Genomic DNA, 19,119 nt, shown 5'->3' on the forward strand with positions numbered 1-19,119 from the left:
TTCCATAATCTACGAGAAACCTACCCACCCGCGGTCTGGGGGGCCCAAAACCGCAGACCGCCAGCAACGCAGGCTACATTAAGACCCATTTTCTTGCCCTCTTTCCCCCCCCCCCCTCCCATCCCACCATACCCTTTTCTTGATAGGTCTTTCATAGGCCTTTCCTCCCTCCCCTCCCTCTGAATCTATCAAGATGAGTGCTTGTTGCCCTCGCCTGAGCAAGTTTGTTGCTAAGATCAGGAGCCTATTACTTGGTGATGTGATAGGCTCCTGCTATGATGTGATATTGTGCTCATCTGACATTTTGTTAGTTTACTATGTAAACCTCGTGTGGTTATTGATTGATGGGGTCAGGAAGCTCTACAAGGATAAATCACACCAATATGGCTGAAGTTGGAACGGGAAACTCCGTTGACGTCAATTTTCGCGTTCAACAAACTTCATTCGATGCAAAAGGTGAAGCCGGAGCGAACATAAACACGCAAACTGCAGATGCGCACGATAATCTCGATCCGAGCTTGACATTGGCTTTGTTCAGCGAGAAACATCCAGAGATGTGTCCGATTTTCACAGTAACTACGGAAAATTTTCAGGCCTTGCAGGCAGCTCAAAATGATGGAATATTTATCTCTCCAACCACGTTAACACTTGCACAAGGCTTGCACGAAAGCTACGTCCAAATCAAGAATCCAAGCGATAGGGTGTTATTATCTGATTTTGTTACGGCTTTGGGATTTACCGAATTTGCCTATGAAATAATTGTTCAATGCAGAATAAATTACGAAGAGCTTACCTCTTGGGACAGGGAGAGGCAAAATGTTATCACTGTGCTGGGGACAGTAAATGAGATGACAAGTGCTGACAAGCAAGTTAAGGTACGTAGTTTGCAAATACTCATAAGCCTCGTTCGTTTGATATCTGTATCTACCTATTGCTACACACAGCTTAGTGTGATGGAAAGTGTCTTGCTTACTACAGAGGTTGAACAAAATTAACCAATCGAAGTATGGGAAAAAAACGATGATTTGAACTAAATCAAGGAAAACATAGCTAAGAATTTAGATGAGATTTTATTCTTGCGTCTTGCAACTGGATTACAACTGATTTATATCGTCACCCTAACTGAGAAAGTTTATCAAAAGTAATTTTAATTGATTTTATATTTTTAAGGAGGCTAAAGATGATGACAACCAGAAAGAATCACTGAGCTTGTGCCAAGATATCATTACCAAGCTAGTGGGAGTGCTTTTGAATTTCTCAGACCTTCATGATCAATTCTGTGTAGCTTGCAGCAATGTTGGCATGGTCCAAATTTTTGTTGAGATGACAAAAGAACTCAAAGATGCAATTTCTCACAATGTAAAATTTGTGGTACGTAGATCCTTACTTCATACTTCATTTTCTTTGGATACCCTCTCCTCCCCCCTGCCTCTTTGTAACGAATTTGATTTTAAACCTCAAATGGCCAATTTTTAAAAAATGAAAAAAGGCCACTCTTCAGCTTGTCATTTAATGCTCTATGATATTTTTAAAGATTATAACTACAGCTCCACTGAAAGTAATTTGTGTGAAGTTCAGTTGAGTGTCCACATCAATACTCCTAAGATTCCATTTCTTGGGACTGTTTACTATGCCCCTAATATGAATGGAATGTTACACCAGTTCAGACTTTATCTCCACATCTACTTGGTCTCTCTCTCAGGGTCCTGATATTTATTTACACTTTTCTCTTCTTTTTCCTTGACAGCTGTGTTACTATAATTATAATTATTACCATTATTATTATTATTATTATTATTATTATTATTATTATTATTATTATTATAATAATAATCATTTATGATTTCTTTAGTTTTTTTCTTTTTTATTATCATACTTTAGAACCCCTCTCACTTGAATTTGGTTAACTCAAATACCATGGTAACTCGAACAAGATCTGATTTCCCTTCACCCCATTTTCCCATTCATTTACCATCAGTTGACTTAAACCTGTACTGATGCTAACCATTTCTTGGGAGTTCAAGTTAGTGATGTTCTACTGTATCTAATATTCAGTGATGTTTATTGCTGTTAATGTTTTACAATCTTGAATTAACAGAATCCCCAAACTCAGCATATAAAAAATTTCACAGTACGAGGCAGAATGCTTTCAAGGATCTTAGGAGTGCTTCATAACTTGTCTAAACGTGTACCTACCAGGGTGAACTTTGCTGCTTGTCAGGCATTAGATACACTCATTCCTCTTCTTAAAGCTGAAGTGGCTCTTTTTGGTGCCAAATGTCTGCTTATTTTGGCTTATTTAATTGATGAAAGTAACAATCACATGATCATGGCAGATGAAGGTAAAATTCACAGAAACATTTTGGCATCAGCTTTAATGGGAGCTGAGACTTTAAATGAATTTCACTCTTTGAAAACCAAATTTGTTGAACGGCTATAGGCAGCTAATTATCAAATTTATGCTTAAAGTGATATCATTTTGTTTTGAAAGTGATTTAAAGTGTTAAATTAAATTGTTATGTAGCTTCCATTATTATATTTGTTAAAAGCAGATTAGTTTCAATGTTATGATTTATGATCAGGGTAACACCTCAAAATCTCACTGCACTTACTTTATTATTTTATAATTTCATCTTTTGAATTTCACCTTTCAGGTCCTATCAAACTTCTTACAAACTTGCTAAAGATGTCTTTGTCGTATTCAAATCATAGATGTATAGGCTTCTCTTCATCAGAGCTTGCCGAAGGATTGACACAAATTGCAGTCAATGATAACAACAAGAAAATGGTAATAAGATGGGATTATTATCTTGTTTTGATTGTTTATTGCTCACCAAAAATGCAGACAGGGAAGGAAAGATCAACTTCATTTGCTAGCAAGTGCAATGCTAGCAATGCATACAAAACTATGACCTGACATCTTTTGGGGATGGGAGCTTTAATATGACTGCATGATTGTAAAATGATACCATTTCAGGCCAGCAGTATGTATAAGAGTCTAACTAGGGCCTAAGCACATCTGGCCTCTTGCAGATTTGTACCTGTCCTATAGGCCAGGGGTACAGTCTCCACTGTGTGAAATTCTCTGTTTGTTTTTGAGCCAGTCAGATGTTTATGAAGTAATAGGAATTTTGCAATGAGGGTTTAGAAAGTGTGTATTACAGAAGACTGAATAGAGAGAGTAATTTTTGGATCAGAGACAGTGTAAAGTATAAAAGTGTTAATTAGCTTGGTTGTAGAACATGATCTTCATGGTCAAAGCATCCCAGTGAAGAACCTCTGAGCACCATGTACTTGTGGGGTTGAATCTCTTTATCTATTTCAGATTGCTAAATGTGGCGCCATTCAAATTCTTGTAAGGATGCTCCAAACTGCAAAAGATAATGAGGAGAAACTCAATGCATGCAATGCATTTTGGACCTTGGCATTTGATGAGGAAAATCAGATGGAAATTAAAGCCAATGAACAGGCCATAAGTGAACTTGAGAAACTTCTTACTGATGAGAACATTGAAATACAGCGAGCTGCTGCTGGTGCACTATGGGAATGCAATGGGAAAGAAAGATATGCAGAGGAAAAAAAGCAGAAAGTTGGATTGCAACAGATAACAGGTACGTGTGCACAATGTGCATGCTAAGTATTTTGCAGGATTGCTCAGTGAAAGTTCTTTGTAAGTCAGTTTTTTTTCAGTTACTGACAGCTCTACTTCACTATCAAGTTACTAAAAAATGTATGAATTGGACGAAAACTGGGACACAATAAGCTTGAAGGCGAAGCATGCCCTTGAAGGAATTTTTTTCCCTCTAGCCTCAAAGTAAGCATGTTTGCAAGTTCCAGCTGGGAAAGAGTACTGTGTAAAGTCAGTCAGCAGTTCCCAGAGCACAAATAAGAATATGGACTTGTAATCATGACAACGACAGCCCCTTGAGTAGCAGGATAGAGGGCTCTAACTTGTGTCTAGCACCCAAGGTACTCGATCACATTGCCTCTCTCGCCTTCATATTGTCCATCTCCTAACTCAATTGTGCAAGGATCCATTCTTTATCTTTCAAGGGTGTTCATGATCTGCTGAAACTGATAAGCTACGGACCGCCCCCGCGAAAGTTCCGTTATATAAACAGTAAGCAATAAAAGTAAAAAAAAAACACTAGGCATACACGGTCTTCGTCTTGCGTGCGACTCACCCATTGCTCTCCTCTAGCTCTTGCCTTCCACCTTCTCCACTCGCCCGAAAAGGGCAAAAAATATGTCACCTGTATTGTGGTCTACCTTGGTCGTACCTGTTTCTGCATAATTTAGTCTTAATTGTATATTTCTGCAGACGCCAAGCACGTTATGATCAGTTACCAATGGGATGTACAAAAACTCGTGGTTCAGATCAAAAACAAACTTGAAGCGGGTGGCTTCAAGGTTTGGATGGACATCGATGAGATGGGTGGCTCTACTCTAGAAAGTATGGCCAAGGCTGTGGAAAATGCAAGTGTGGTGTTGGTGTGTGTGTCTCAGAAATACAAGGAGAGTCCTAACTGTAGATCAGGTGATGAAATTTTGGAAGTCAATTTCTAACTTCGTTTAAGGATATTGACAAAAACAAGAAACCTTGGGCTTAAATGATCTGTACCTGAAAATTCGCATGGTAGCATAAATCTAGTTCCAAATATAAATCCTAAGATGTCCATCAACAAAACTGTAAAGTCCTGGAAGAAGTATTGGTAGTTAAATAGTTTTAAGTGTTGATATGACTTACAGCTCGACAGAAAGATGACTAGTAAGACTAATGTATTGGATCAAATTTTCCACTCAGCTGTTGTTTCTCTGCACATTCTTCAATACGATACGTTACCTTAATTAGATTCTGATAGCATTTGAATATTTTATTTTGTCGAACTTATTTAGAGGCAGAGTACACATATCAGCTACGCAAAGACGTCATCCCTTTGATGGTGGATGGTAAATACAGACCTGATGGTTGGCTCGGCTTCATTGTAGGATCCAAATTCTGGATTGACTTCAGTGAGAAACATAAACTGGACTCTAATGTGACCAAACTAGTGAAAGAACTTGGAACCCGTGGAAAAATTGAGGTGGTGGAATCCATTGTTCAAGGTACAGATAATCACAAACCGAGCACATATGATTCTTTTTATTCGTTTCGGCAAAAAGCTCACTTTTATTCTGTCTTCTTGTTTTTTATCATTTAAAATAGATTTGATCACGAATCAGTAAAGTTGCAACTGATTTGTGACAAATGTCTTCGAGGAACATTAAGGTGGTAGCAATGCTATCAATCAATTATACGTAAGCAAAAATATGGTCGGAATATTTTTTTGCTCTATGTGACAGATTATAGTTCTGCAGTTTGTAGGGTAAGGTGATGTGTATTGTACATAGTAGGGTGGAGGAGGGAGAATGTTTGCTTTTCGAGAATAATACAATAACCGTCAAAATTTGGATTTCTGTTATCAAGGGCGCAGGTAGAATTGGTAGTAGGAGAGGGAGGAGATCCAACACCGCCTATTTGGGGCTTGACTGTTATGTACTTATTGACTGAGCGGGAGGGCCGGACGGAAAAATATTTGGTTCGAGGTATAAGAGCCGTGTGAGTGCAGGACCGGACAGCTTTTGCTGGACCGGATCATGACAACACGTCCGGCCCCACACAATGTAGTTTCACTTTTTCTTCCCCTTTTCGCAGCCACGCCCCTGGTTTTCAAATCTGATTTAATCTTGTTTATATCTCTAAATTGATCTATTTTTACTATCTGAATTGTAGCCGCGGTTGAGGATGTTGTGGACGCCTCGCCTCACCCCTCCATCAGATCGTGGACATGTAGTGATGTGAAAACCTGGCTTAAGGCTATAGGACTAGAGAATAGGTGACTGCAGAATGACAGCTGAGTAATTGAGTTTTTCATCGCAGGGGAATTCTAGTTCACTGATGGTTTTTAATCTACTTTAAATCTCAGGTTAGATTCAAAAGCCCTGCAAAGACTTGATGGTCGGAGATTACAACGCCTGCACGATCTTAGAAAGGAGGTAGTCACCCTTTTTGTCGTAATTTTATAGTAATAGGTCATTATTGGCACTAGAGTGCAGCACAGAGAAAATCAGGGATCTCCATTGAGTGTTCCACGCCCAGACCTTAAAACATTTCGCTCGATTGCTCTCATTTCTATGACCTGAATCGCAGAGGACAAGTTATTGAGCCAGATCATACATGTGTACTTCCATACATGTAAACTAATTTTTAGAGGCCGTTTTGAAATCGGCTTTTTTTAAAATGAGGAAGAAGTACAGTAGATTTGTATGAGCGCATCGTATCATTTGATCAAGTAAAACATCAAATCACGCAAATCGTGACGGAATTTACTTGTGATCGCTTTTGAATTTTAACACTCGACAATAAAGGAGTACATTTTTAATTTCCATAATCTCTTGCTAGCTTTTATTTTAAAAGTAAACATTAATCACAGAGGTTTTGTGTAACCATTCGATGATTTTTGGGACAATGTATCATTATATCAAGACAATTCCCTCAAGAAAACTGACTGCAAAGTGCTTTACAAGCAGAGATAGTGAAGTCAAGACTGTATTCAATAATGGTCCATTTTGTTTTACTCTGATTGCAGAGTCCAGAATTCTTTTACTCTTCCATCAAGACAGATTTGAAGCTTGGTAATGTGTTTGATGTTCTAGACTTTGTCGATGAGTTGGAAAATTTAACGGAATAAACTCCGCAAGATTCCGTGATCACACGAAGAAACAGTAGTGCGCATTCTGCTAAGCCCAATTATATGCTAGTCACGCATAATGCACAGGCTTCGAAGGACTCAACTCCCAGTCTGAGTTACGTAGAGAACGACAGTTCCAACCCATGGAAAGACCGTAAGGTTAAGAAGTCGAAAAACAGCGGGAATAAACAAAAGTGTGAGACCAGCGATGATGTCCTGACAAGAAGCGTCAGGAAAACAACCAGAGAAATGATCAATAAATCTCTAGCTGAAAAGTAGAGGTTTTTCCTTTATGGAAGAACAAGATTGTCTGATATCATGAATTTTAAATCATGGAACATCTTTGGGATTGTATGTGATGGTGTATTGGCGACTTCGATCAGTTTTGAAACGTTCTCACCATCTGGATGCTCTTTTAACAGAGACGCCAAAAACGCACTTTCTCTCTTCCCATTAGCCTAGCTGTTGAAGATTTGCTGATTGGGATTTTAACGCATTATTTATATCGATTCTAACATTTGTACAGGTATAACTTCCACCTACACTCTTGCTGTCATTTCCTTGGAGAGAATGTTTTCCCTCGGTTCGACTCGTGATTAACAAATCGGACTCCTGCTTCGCGGTCGTCCAATTTGGTTAATCACTCGTATGATTACAGACCAAACTGGACTCCACTCGGTCCTATTACCTTTATTAATCGTCCAAGTATCGTTTCTGATATTGCCTTTTTTTTTCTTACTATGACAAAAAATGCTTCCAAATATTTTAAAAACCCCAATCATATGTTATTGTTTGTTTGTCTTTTTTAATGAATCGATTCTGAAATCCCTTGGGCTACAAGCTCATTAATGAGAATGAAAAAATGCAAGGCCTCAAGAAATCCTTCGGGTTAGTGGGGAAGCAGTAACAGAAGAGAAACAGCAAAGCACAGGTGAAATAAGATTTTATTTTGCAAAAGCATTCTTCATTGTTGGAAGTTGACTAACATATTTTTGCTGCTTCCTAAGGTGTAAGAAAGTTCTCCAGTAGTTTTAGCACTCTCACTGTCGCACTGAAGAGGTCTGTTACTCGGCAGTCTATTACCGGTTGTAAAGTTTATTTACAAACGTGCCACCCATGTCTCGGCAATTTAGCTCTCTGCCTTTTCATATTCTGGATTCTTTTTCAAGATGACAAAACCCTCCATTATCGGCGCGAGGGAAATGTCTGATCCATGGTTAAGCAAAATATTAGCAGTTTAACTCACAATGCCGAAACCTAGGTTTCGCCAAATATTTCAATAACACGTATCTAGACCGAAAGAGTAACGCCCGAGCGGACAAAATGAAAGCGGTCCCGCGTCATTTCGTCTCATAGTATGCGAGCTGGCCCCTAATAGTAAGCGCTGCAGGACGCGCCTTTTTCCGCCCTCGTGAACATTTGAGACAAATTGGGGGAGGGTTTGCCGGGGGTCTGTAATAATCAGTCCCAGACCCCTTGCAGACCTCCCGTGGGCGAGGAAACGCTCGTACCGAAGCGCTGATAATGACGGCATGCGCACAGGCTATTCGTCCTGAGTCAGGGACAAAAACAAATTAGTTGTAGAAAGTGTAAAGGATACATTCTTCTGTGGCTAACTCTGCTCGTTCTCCATACGCAAGCAGCACAGGAGTGGTGTGAGTTTGAAATCCTGTTATTGTCTTAGGCTTCCCTGCTTGGCCAACCACATCGACCGCCTTTTGAAAGATGAAATAGAAAAAAAAAAAAACACATCAAAATTGCTATATGGTCTTAGACACCCAATGACTCAAGTCTAGATCTGTAATTTACGTCTGTAATTCTCATGTGCGTAGCATGAGGGTGGTTTTTACCACTTTCAATAGATAAAGGAGAGACGAGACATGGCTAGGATGAATCAATTAAAAGGAACAGTAATGAGCAACAAGCTAAATATCAAAATCCGTAATCCTCTTCATTAGAAAGTCTATTGATCAATCTCACCTGGCCAACTCGGACAGAGACTGGCAAAGGACGTAGGTCTGTGTCAAACGTGACAAGCATTCTAGGCTGCATTGCAGATACCAGGTTAAACAGAACATAGTGCGATTTACCAAGAATTACTGAAGAGAAACAACATAGAGTCATGATAGAAACAAATGATGCTACACTTAAAAAAAAAAAGACTTATCACCTGCCAACAATACATCAAAGCAATGCAACTTGCTAGACGTCAAAAACCCAGTTTAATGGCGTAGTTTATCATAGAGTTCTTCTAAGCATAATTCGTTAAGTAACCGATCGCGAAATCGGAATTGGTTGGGGAGCGTACTCTTATCAGGAAACCATACTTTTTTCTTCGTCCCACGCCTGCGAGAAATGTCAAAAAATCTTCTTGAGTGAAAAAAGAAATATTTCCATACCATTCTTCACATCCAAGAACGACAAGAGGACAGACAGCAAGCCACCGACAGCAACAGGCATCATCAAGGAGCGATCACAGTGATACGGTCCGAGTGTAAGTGTACCTTTACCAAGGTGGACTAATCCCTAAAAGTAACAACAACGACAAAAAAAAAATTATACAAAATTGAATCGGTAAAAATTGTACAACTCTCATCAAGTCAAAAAAGGCCACCTTTAACTCCACGAATCGTGGCAACCAAAGATACAGTATCATCAGAACCAAGAAACATTAACATCGCGTCTCAAACAGCGAGATTTTAGAAACTCTTTAGTTTCTGTTGTCACTCGATAAAGGTTTTCTTGTTTAACATAAATAACGTATGGCCGTTTCTATGGTATTTTGTTAATGAGGGCACTCCTAAGACGGCTAATATAACGAGGGTGAATAAAATTGAAGGAAAAATCCTGAACATTCCGTTCATCGAAAAGCAAGAAAACACGTTTTCTCGTTTTGCGATTCACCGTCGACCCCTTCCTTCTACTTCAGCTCAGAATTTAATCAGACGTCGATGACCTTCAATTGAAGCCTGTACTACAGACTGCTATCAAGTTGGTAGCCAGGCTCGTTTGCTGAAGAGCTCTGCATTACACCCTTACACTCACCTGTGCGAGTCGCACCATAAACAGATTGTTTGCATCCTTGTGGTAATACATTGCCAACTGACGGAGCATTCCCGCGAGTCGCGCATTGTTGGTACCTGTAGGTGAAAAATACAAGGCAATACTAAGATGCTTCAAAGGGACGCAAATTTGAGAGCAAAACCTGAGAGGCCTCCTTTTAAATTGCGTGTGAAAACCAATCTCGCGAAAAACATTTCTCTTTTGCACAAAACACTTTTTGCTGTTAATTTAGAGAAACGTGCAGTTCAAAATAGGGAATCTACAGCGAGGCTTATTGTACAGATGAATAACAAAAATTAATGAAACTTGTGCAGACTTTGAAAAAAATAATGTTGCCAAACAACGTGACATCAAACCGTGAAGTTTTCTTTTAAATGTTTTTATTTTTAGCTTACCTGCACCGACAACTCCCATGGCAAAAATGGAGTTATGTGACACTTCAGCGTCATTGTCATGTGACAACTTGCTAAGAGTGTCGATTATACTCAGTTGTGGATTGGAAGCTGATAGGATAGCAAGAGCCAATGGCACCGCACGGCGTATCACGGGTTCACCATACTGTAGCTGTAAGAAAACAAACACATTCAGTACTTCACTATTGGATGACCGATAATTAAACTTGTGATCTTCTTTACTTTTCTTTCCATACAGGAGGCCCTCGACCTAACTGTTTACTAAAATTAGCAAATGGACCATTTCAAAGTTAAGTTATGTAGGCCTGGCCGTTAAAAAATTGAAAGGTCACTTTTTCTGAAGCACATCCCTATAACCGTTGCAAAGAGAAATGAATGCCAGGATGTATCTTAAACACGACGAATAACAGCATAACATTACCTACGAAAAAGTAACGCAGGCACTAATTAGCGCCCGGAAAGATGTAAAAATTCTAAACATACCAGATGATTCATGGTTCTGAGCGCCATCTGAGAGCCAACTTCCTCCCCCATAGCAACTAAAGCGATGCCCAATACAGCCACACCCTGATGGCTGCCATCATCTGGCTTCTCTGCCTCTTTTTTATCCTTATCTTTGTCCTTGGAATCTTTGTCCTTGGAATCTTTTTCTTTTTCTTCGTCGTCTTTCTGTTCAAAATGCTCACTACAAATGTGCAACATCTCCTGAATTTTGAGAACATTTCCGGTTCCTGATACAAGCCAAACAAAGTTTGTGTCAGGCAAGATGAAAGGTAAGATCAGGTCTTGATAAGATTAGGAGCTGCACACAACAGTATAAAAGCGTCTAACCACGTACGTATGAACTGTACAACTGTACAACTGTACGTCAGTTTGTGCGCCTTGATTTAAATTGATATTTTATTTTTTATCATCGTCATCGTCATCCTTATCGAAACAAAAACTTTAGGTACAGTGAAGCTGTTCCTTCTTTGTTCCCCTGAACTACCACCTTCTCAATTAAATGAACACTTCTCCATAGAGCACCATCCACAACAATACCACCCCTACCAACTCGTACTCTTTCGAATTTTAAAGCTCTATAACTTTCCATGACATTTTCCACATCCTTTGATTAAATGAGCCCTCGCTAAAATAATTTGCGCAAAGAAAATTTTGTTCTACTTAACATCAACATCCACGCCTGTAAATACACAACTCACCAGCATATGCACAGATTTCAACAAGGATTGTTGCCCACTTCGCAAGAGGTTCTGGGATGACTTTAAGAGCTTCAAGGGTAGCCTCTGCAGCTTCTTGTTTACCTGGAAGCGAAAAGAAGCCAATCGTACAAAATTATACCCTTAAAGTATCTACAAAAAGAAACGATGACGAAAATACCGATAGCTTCTCTGCTCCTAAAAACTGGAAAACGAAAAATTGTAAATTCCCTTCTTATGCTGGCAACGGATGCAAATGCTTTTTCCCCAGTGAAAATACACAAACTTAAAACAACGACCTGAAGTAAAGCCAGCAGAAAGTCGAAGGCGGTCGCAAGCACTTTGTTGGCGTGAGAACCAAATTCTTATCACGACAACTTACTGTAACAAAAGTGAGGCAAACGTTGGGAGAATTTGCCTTCTGAAATTACTGCCTTACCTAAAAATGTCAAACCGAGACCCAGAGCTAAATTCCGAGCATTTGTGTCCTTGGCGTCTGTTTCAGAGCGCTCCATCATTGTTTGAAGTATGGTTGACGTAACTTCGCCATTACATGTTCCAATAGCAACAAGGCCACAAGCTATACTCGCCATACCAATCACCTATGCAACGAAAAAAACAAATTGTAACTAAGCAAAAGAGGCTTAGAGTAGATGTAAAAATAACCAGTAGTTAAACATCTCACCTCTAGGTTCGACTTTGGGTCACCAAGAACGGGAAGAATCAAGGACAAAACTTCTTGTCTGTTTGAACCAGCATACGCAAGACCAAGCCTGGGAGAGACATACATGTAATTGTTACTCAGCAAATTCTAATGTTTCGACTGTTCCAAAGACCAAAGTAAAAACAAACCCAGGTAAGATTACCCAGGGAAGAAAAACATCCCTCTTCAAGGAGGAAATTGACTGTATACTGTCGCTGGACATGTAACCATGATAATTCAACTTTTTTTTAATGACATAAAGCTAAATTCAAGAAGTAGAAGTGGTAACTGCATGGAGCACGTAATTTTCTGCAGAAAGAGTAGAACCCTATGCATACCACAGGCATCCACCATCCATCTTTTTACATGTGAGGAAACAGTACATTCACATGACTACATGCACCCTTTCAAGAGTGTATTTGAAATCACAACATTACAAAAATTACCAAACCCTCAGCTTACCCAACAACAGATCCAAGTCTCATGATGTTATTGTTATGCAGAACATAATCTGACAGCAGAGCCAGGGCTGGATCACATTCATTCCTAACACCAGAGTTAACTATGCCACAAGCCAAAAGGGCACCAGCCTACAAGCAATAACATGAATGTATCTTCAAAAATTACATGAACAATTATTACAGAAGACAACCTTATTTGCAAGTTAAGTTTTAAAAGGCTTGTGGCACAATAATGATAGTGTGTATTTCAAGTTCCATAATAGAGAGCAACTAGGAAAATCACAGCTATTCCTCCAAAACAAGATATGAGTCCTTTGTAGGTAACCCTGTTAATTTTGTCTCTGGTAGATGGTGGTACCCATTTATACTACTGGGTGCAGAAAGGGACTGTGGGTGGTGCCAGCTATTGACTAACATGTATGAGCACTTTTAAACTATGCAGTCCTGCACTTTCTAGATTATGTCACACAGACTATTACATCTACATATGACCTGTCTAGCTTCGCCATGCAGTGATCAATACAAAGTTTTTTTGACATTCATGACTTAACAGTGGGAAGCCAACAGAGGCACAGGAATGTAAGATGATACACAGGACAGAACTAGCAGAATAACCTACAGTTATTGTAGCAATGTAAAATCCTTGTGCATGTACCTTGATATAGTCCTCAGTGGAATATAAATACTTGTCAATCTGAGTGAGTCCTGCATCAACATCCCATAACAAAATCAGACCAAGTGATGCTGTTGTGCTCATCATACCTGAAAATAATAAAAGGAATCAAGGTATTTGTTTCATTACAAGTATGACACAAAAAAAAACAATTGCTGCCCCCCTCACCAACAGTGAGTTTGAGTACCAGTAACTAAAATTCCTGCTGTGTGTCAACAAGACCTCAAAATAATTCTAGTAAACTTTCTGAAATATACAGTGTAGGAAAATGAAAGCACCAAGTCCAACAGAATTGGTTTTAATTTTGAATCATCTTCATTGAGAAGCTGGCTCATGTTTTCTTGATAAACCGTAGAGCTTAATGAAGAAAACTAGCTATAAATTCATACCATGCTCCTTGTTTTTATAAATCCACTTGTTACCATCCTCTGTTAACAACTTGTCAGCTCCAAATGCAGCATTCACAAAAGAGTTCACAAATGAGGAAGCTAAATTTTGTCTTGCAGAGTCCAATGCAACACCACTTGAAACTCCTGGAAGCAAAGAAAAAAACATTTTAACACTTATTTGAGTAAATTTAAGATAAATGTATAGGAAAGACAGCCTTTGCTTAATAACACTCTATGATAAAACAATCTATAAAATGAAGGATGCCAAACATCTGTCTTGAGTTACCAGTGTAAGTAAAACGACAATCTATGTATGTTTTATAGGCTATAAAGCAATAATTAAATTTCAGTTAAAAGATAAGAACAGAATAGAGTTCATACCTTTATTTTCTAGATGTGTTTTATAAATATCCTCAGGAACTTTAGGCTCCATGATATCCAACTGCACCACAAAATGTATGAACAATCAAATTATTAGTAATCAAAGTATTTGTGTTATGCACTGCAGGGTATAGGCAATCTGAAGTTAACAATATCCTTGCACATGTAGTTTCTGCCTAAAACATGTACCCTCTCAAGTACATCACAGTTGATTAAGTATGATTTCAGGGAGATGGAAGTCAAGTTAAATGTATAATCTTCTCTTGCATACAGAAGGAATATATTTCTTGGGTATAGATAGAGGAAGTCTTCAGACCCCTTCTTAACAATTCCTGACAAAGTACACTGTACATTAATCCTTTATATTTTAAGATGCAGTTTTGTAACATTCATTTAAAACCTCTTTGAATGTTGGAAAATTTCCAACAAAAATTCAATTACAACTGTAATGAGTTCATCACCTCTCTTGCAAGACTGAGAAAATTGTTGTTTAAATGTGCATTGGACATGATCTCCACCAACTCATCATAGTCATCCATGTTTTCATCAAGCTCCAGATAGACTTGTTGTCTTGCCAACATGAATGCCATCTGTCTCTGGATTAATTTTTTCTCATCACTGTTAGGAGAAAAACAATCTTTGTTCACTTTGTAACTGAGTCAACCCTTCAACCTCTACGAGTGACTACCATCTAATTTCTCCTCAAAATATCACCCTTGTATTACTAATTAAGGACATCAGAATAAAGGAAGTGATCACCAACTAAAGAAATTCTTGATTGCTAACCCAATTTCCCTTATCAGCAACATAGGAAAGGCACAGAGAACAGTATAGAGCTGGATTGTGCCATAAGTTTGGTCAAAAATTGTCTACTGGATGACCAATTGTACCATGCATAGCATTTACCCTTCATACAACTGGGCCCAAAATGTAACTAAAGCATGATGTAGAACTTACCTTCCACTACATGAAAGAAAAATGTCCTTGATGAGATCTACATCATTCAGTTGGATGGCTAACTTCATAGCCTCTGGCTGGCGGTCAAACTCTCTAAAAATTTTCAATGCAGTTTTCAACAAAGTACTATCTTCTGGCTCAGGAACATAACTCACGCAGCTGCAAGAAAAAAAAAACAACAACAAGAAATGTCAATCTTTTTTTTCAACTAGACAGAAGGCCATTTGCACAGTCATGTAATTTACAGTGGATGTAAAGCTTGTTTAAGGTCAGTTCATTTCTCTAACAATTTCTCTTGTTACTTAACACAATTCTCTGCCATACAGTTACCTAGTTTTAACACTGAAAAACATAATTATCTGCCTGTCACTTCTGTCTATTATCTGTTTATAAAGCTTCTGACCTTGTGAGATAAAGACAGACTCTTTGAAAGCTGTTTTGATCAACATATTGCTCCAGTAAATCCAGTCTTTCAATCTCCATCAGTAAGTCACAGGCCTCAGTTTCTGCATTGTGCTGCATGTTGTATGGTATAATTTCTTTAGCAAGGGCGACAAGATCTTCCATTCCCCCTCCTTTGTCTGATCTGTCACTGTACTCGCCACGAATTTCCTCAGCCAAATGTCTGTGGATTGATAATCAGATACTGAGGAAATGACTGAACAGTTCCAAAAATACAGTACTGCTTATAAATAAAAGCTGACAGTCTTTAAACTAAATCCTCCCATCCTCAACAAATTAAAAGGCCAGCACTGAGTTTGGAGTTTAAATTTTTTTAAATACAATTTTTTTTTATTTTTATTTTTATGACATATATTACTAACACTAAATAAACTCTATTTTATAAATTTTGGAGAATCAAGTTTATAGAATTAAGAATTGAGAATAAAGAATCAATGAAATAAATGTATGACCCAATTTTCCCTTCTGACATGTGTGATCCTGTGAGTGTTCTGCCACAATTTTCCGAAGGAAAAAAAGAAACAAGGAAAATTTAAGAAAGAACCATTTTCAAACAGGAGTGTCAAGAAAACCATAAATATTGACCACAGTCATCCTGGTGTACACAAGATATTCTTAAAAATTTCTCTTAATCTTCTATTGTTAAATAAGACAGCTGAAAACCTGTATCCTATATATCTATGGAACAATCTGACAATAATGTTGAAAGATTTGACTTGGAACAATCTGATCAGGGTACAAAGTGACCATGAATCATTTTTTTAAATGTTTACCTTTCAACTGTCAACTGCTTTGGGAATATTTATATGAACAGCCTGTACAGATATATACACATGCTACTGATACAGCACATATAATTATACATAGCTGAATCCAAGCAAAGTGTGGACCTGCTGTGACAGCAGTCTACTGACCTGACATATTCATGTCCCCATGACTCCAGTTCCTCTTTTGATCCCAACATTCTAAATTTCAGACACTCCCGACCTTCACTGATTGTCATGCCAAGTACTGAGATGATGTCTGCCAGGAATCTCTAAAATTCATTACAAAATAAGGAATCAGGTAAAGAATTATAAACCTCAAAGTAATAATTTCCTGGCTCAGGTATTCATCACAAAATTGCATTCTAAATATTAACCAGACCTACACTAAAAACCTGAACCTCTACACAGGCATACAGGGAGTCCCTAGTGCCAATTACAACTGCCCTGACAGAGAGGAACAATATATCCTGCATAACTGCTAAGTCTCTAATCAGTTGTAAACAGATGTATATTTAATGGTTCTTGTTTTCTTGAAAAAAAAGTTTTATTCTCCTTTGACATTTGACTATACCAATCTTAACTATTTTTAAAAACCAAAATTGATTCTCACAACTTCTAATCATCTTAGATTTGCCTGACTATTTCAGTCTTTTTGTATTTTAATGTAGTTATTTAGATTTTACCTTTGGTATGTGTAACCACTTGCCTTTTGTGGAAAACAGCTTCATTAACAGGGCAGGCATGTTTTAAGTTAAGTCTAACATACTTACTTTATTTTCACCATCACCCCATTTCTCATATATTTCTTTCAAAGAAGAGAAGTGTGGTCTGAGGTATTTTAAGGGTTTAGGAACGGATGTCATCGAGCTTGTGCTGGCTCTGATTTGTGACCTCAGTGCTTCCAGTGCTGGTTTGTGTAATGATACATTGGATTCCTAATGTTTCAAAAATTGAATAATTAATTCACATCAAGCAGAATTTTCATCAAAACTAAACAAGCAGAAGATTAGACTTGAGTAACACTTGAATAACTACATATCAGTTCTTGATAAAAAAAATTCTGTGCGTTAGCCTGATAATTTTTCAATCTCCAATGCTACATAATATCCTAACAACCCCTCAACTCCCAAGATCTCATTTATAATTCTCCTTACTATCTGTCATACAATTCTTTGTTTGGAGAATTTGGGATAGGTCACAGACTAATACCCTAGCTGATACATTTCTTAAATCTCAATATTTGTATGTTTGATATTGTATTTGATATTTTTTGGAGAAGTTCTGTCTTTGACACTCAAAGGAGTTGAAGGGTTTAAGTGAACCAAAACTTTTGATATAACTTGTAGCAAACTAGAGAGGAAGATAACAGAATTTACCAGCTGATTAAACAGGTACAATACAACAGTGATGCGCTGATCTATTAAACATAAAAACAATGATCTAGCTTCTGTTGGCCTTTTTTTTTCTAGTACGATCACCGGGAATTGTAGCCCAACGGCCGCATACGTTGAATGGCAGTGGCAGATGTCAACTCGACAATTCGTCATTCAGGCCCCCCAGATGGTGTCCAAAAACAGGTTTACTTTGAAGAATATAAAGTTCCATTTATTGTCACATATTACAAAATTGCATGCCGTCTTTCCATGTTCGTTCGTTTAATTGAAAGGCATGTTTGAAGATCGATCCTTTCACGAGAGCATTTTTATCGTTAAATGAGAGCTTTAAGCGACTTACCGACAGTCTTTCCACAAGCATTGTCAACTCTTCTTGCAACAGTCTGTCCTCTTCGCTCTGTTAAACATCCCAGAATTATTCGTTTATTATATATACATAAAAAAGAAGAAATCGATGTCACGAGTCAGAAAAGTTGATGAGTCACGTTGGTTTTTTTCATTCATTTTCCTCAAAAGAACCCCAAGAACAATCAGAAAAAACAGAAAGAGAGTTACCAGTTCAGGCTCTTCTTCTTTTTTGGTCTCATCCTTCGATTTTTTGTCGTCTTTTTTGTCTGCAGTTGCCTCTTTCTCTTTCTTCTTCTCGGCAGCCGGCGCCATGTTGAAATCTATAGTGTCTGAGGTTCGCGCAGACTCCTGGGATTTCCTCCCCAATCTTTTACCAGTGTTCCCTGCCAAGTAGAGCCCAGCTGAACCTTTCCACTTGGGATGAGAAATTCTTCCGCGAGCTGTATAATGAAATTACACAAAAATCATTTTCAAAAATTTTTTTCTGAAATGATCGAAATGCGGATTCCGTTGGCAAGGTTTTTATAACCCTACTCTATTGTAAGAAACAGTATCGTGTTCACCATTTTTTTTTTTTAATGAAATGTAAATTGACCATTTAAGGTTCAAAACCTCGCTCAAAAATACTACTAACATTGATTTCGGTAGGTAAACATGGATAAAATTTTGCTTGAAAGATTATTCTTAGTTTAATTCGAGTGGTTCCACTTGAAGTGACCGTTCAATACAGGTAGAGAATAATAGAATCAGGCCGCTGGCGCGATTAGAATCAATGGAGGCGACTGCTTGATAAATGTGAAATTACAGTAATTGAGGGCAACACTGTTCGGGACTTTGACAATCGACCGCTTAGTACAGGGTGATCGGTAAATAGGTGTCACTTTATACAGGTACGACGGTAGTTGTATACTCAATCAAGTATGGGGTTATTGGGAAATCTTGAATAGAATGCGCACTTTAAAGCACTTTTCGCGTAAAATGCTCTAATTGAATTCCAAAAGAGCGTTCGATTGTACACCAAATTCTTCTCACGCAAAATGCTCTGGCAGTCCTCTGGGAGATCCTGTTATAGTAGTATTAAAATTTCATCATCTGTGTGGTGTAATCGCTGAACTGGAATACCTTAGTGGGTCCACTTTACACATGCTAAGTACTTTGTTCCTCAGTTTTCCCATTTT

The 19,119-nt window shown here is 38.2% G+C and overlaps 2 protein-coding genes across 2 annotated transcripts; one reads left to right on the forward strand and one right to left on the reverse strand.

The window, feature by feature from the left end:
* Positions 1–258: 258 nt before the first annotated feature.
* On the forward strand, positions 259–7,813 carry LOC131780694 (uncharacterized). Its single transcript, XM_059097302.2, has 10 exons — positions 259–875; positions 1,171–1,371; positions 2,099–2,342; positions 2,655–2,788; positions 3,326–3,611; positions 4,322–4,537; positions 4,897–5,106; positions 5,774–5,876; positions 5,967–6,036; positions 6,630–7,813. Exons 1-10 carry the CDS (start codon positions 345–347, stop codon positions 6,729–6,731), a joined length of 2,097 nt encoding a protein of 698 aa, XP_058953285.2. The 5' UTR covers positions 259–344; the 3' UTR covers positions 6,732–7,813.
* LOC131780690 (26S proteasome non-ATPase regulatory subunit 2) lies at positions 7,658–18,292 on the reverse strand. Its single transcript, XM_059097297.2, has 21 exons — positions 18,149–18,292; positions 17,934–17,990; positions 16,970–17,134; positions 16,347–16,468; positions 15,374–15,595; positions 14,971–15,129; positions 14,475–14,631; positions 14,014–14,074; positions 13,633–13,776; positions 13,226–13,332; positions 12,572–12,699; positions 12,092–12,179; positions 11,846–12,008; positions 11,410–11,511; positions 10,691–10,938; positions 10,190–10,358; positions 9,777–9,871; positions 9,131–9,257; positions 8,712–8,830; positions 8,332–8,446; positions 7,658–7,937 (listed from the first exon to the last, which is right to left on the reverse strand). The coding sequence occupies exons 1-21, from the start codon at positions 18,251–18,253 to the stop codon at positions 7,861–7,863; spliced, it is 2,730 nt and encodes a 909-aa protein (XP_058953280.2). The 5' UTR covers positions 18,254–18,292; the 3' UTR covers positions 7,658–7,860.
* Positions 18,293–19,119: the final 827 nt, after the last annotated feature.

The sequence above is a fragment of the Pocillopora verrucosa genome, chromosome 3, assembly GCF_036669915.1.
Source record: "Pocillopora verrucosa isolate sample1 chromosome 3, ASM3666991v2, whole genome shotgun sequence".
NCBI classification, from domain to species: domain Eukaryota; kingdom Metazoa; phylum Cnidaria; class Anthozoa; order Scleractinia; family Pocilloporidae; genus Pocillopora; species Pocillopora verrucosa.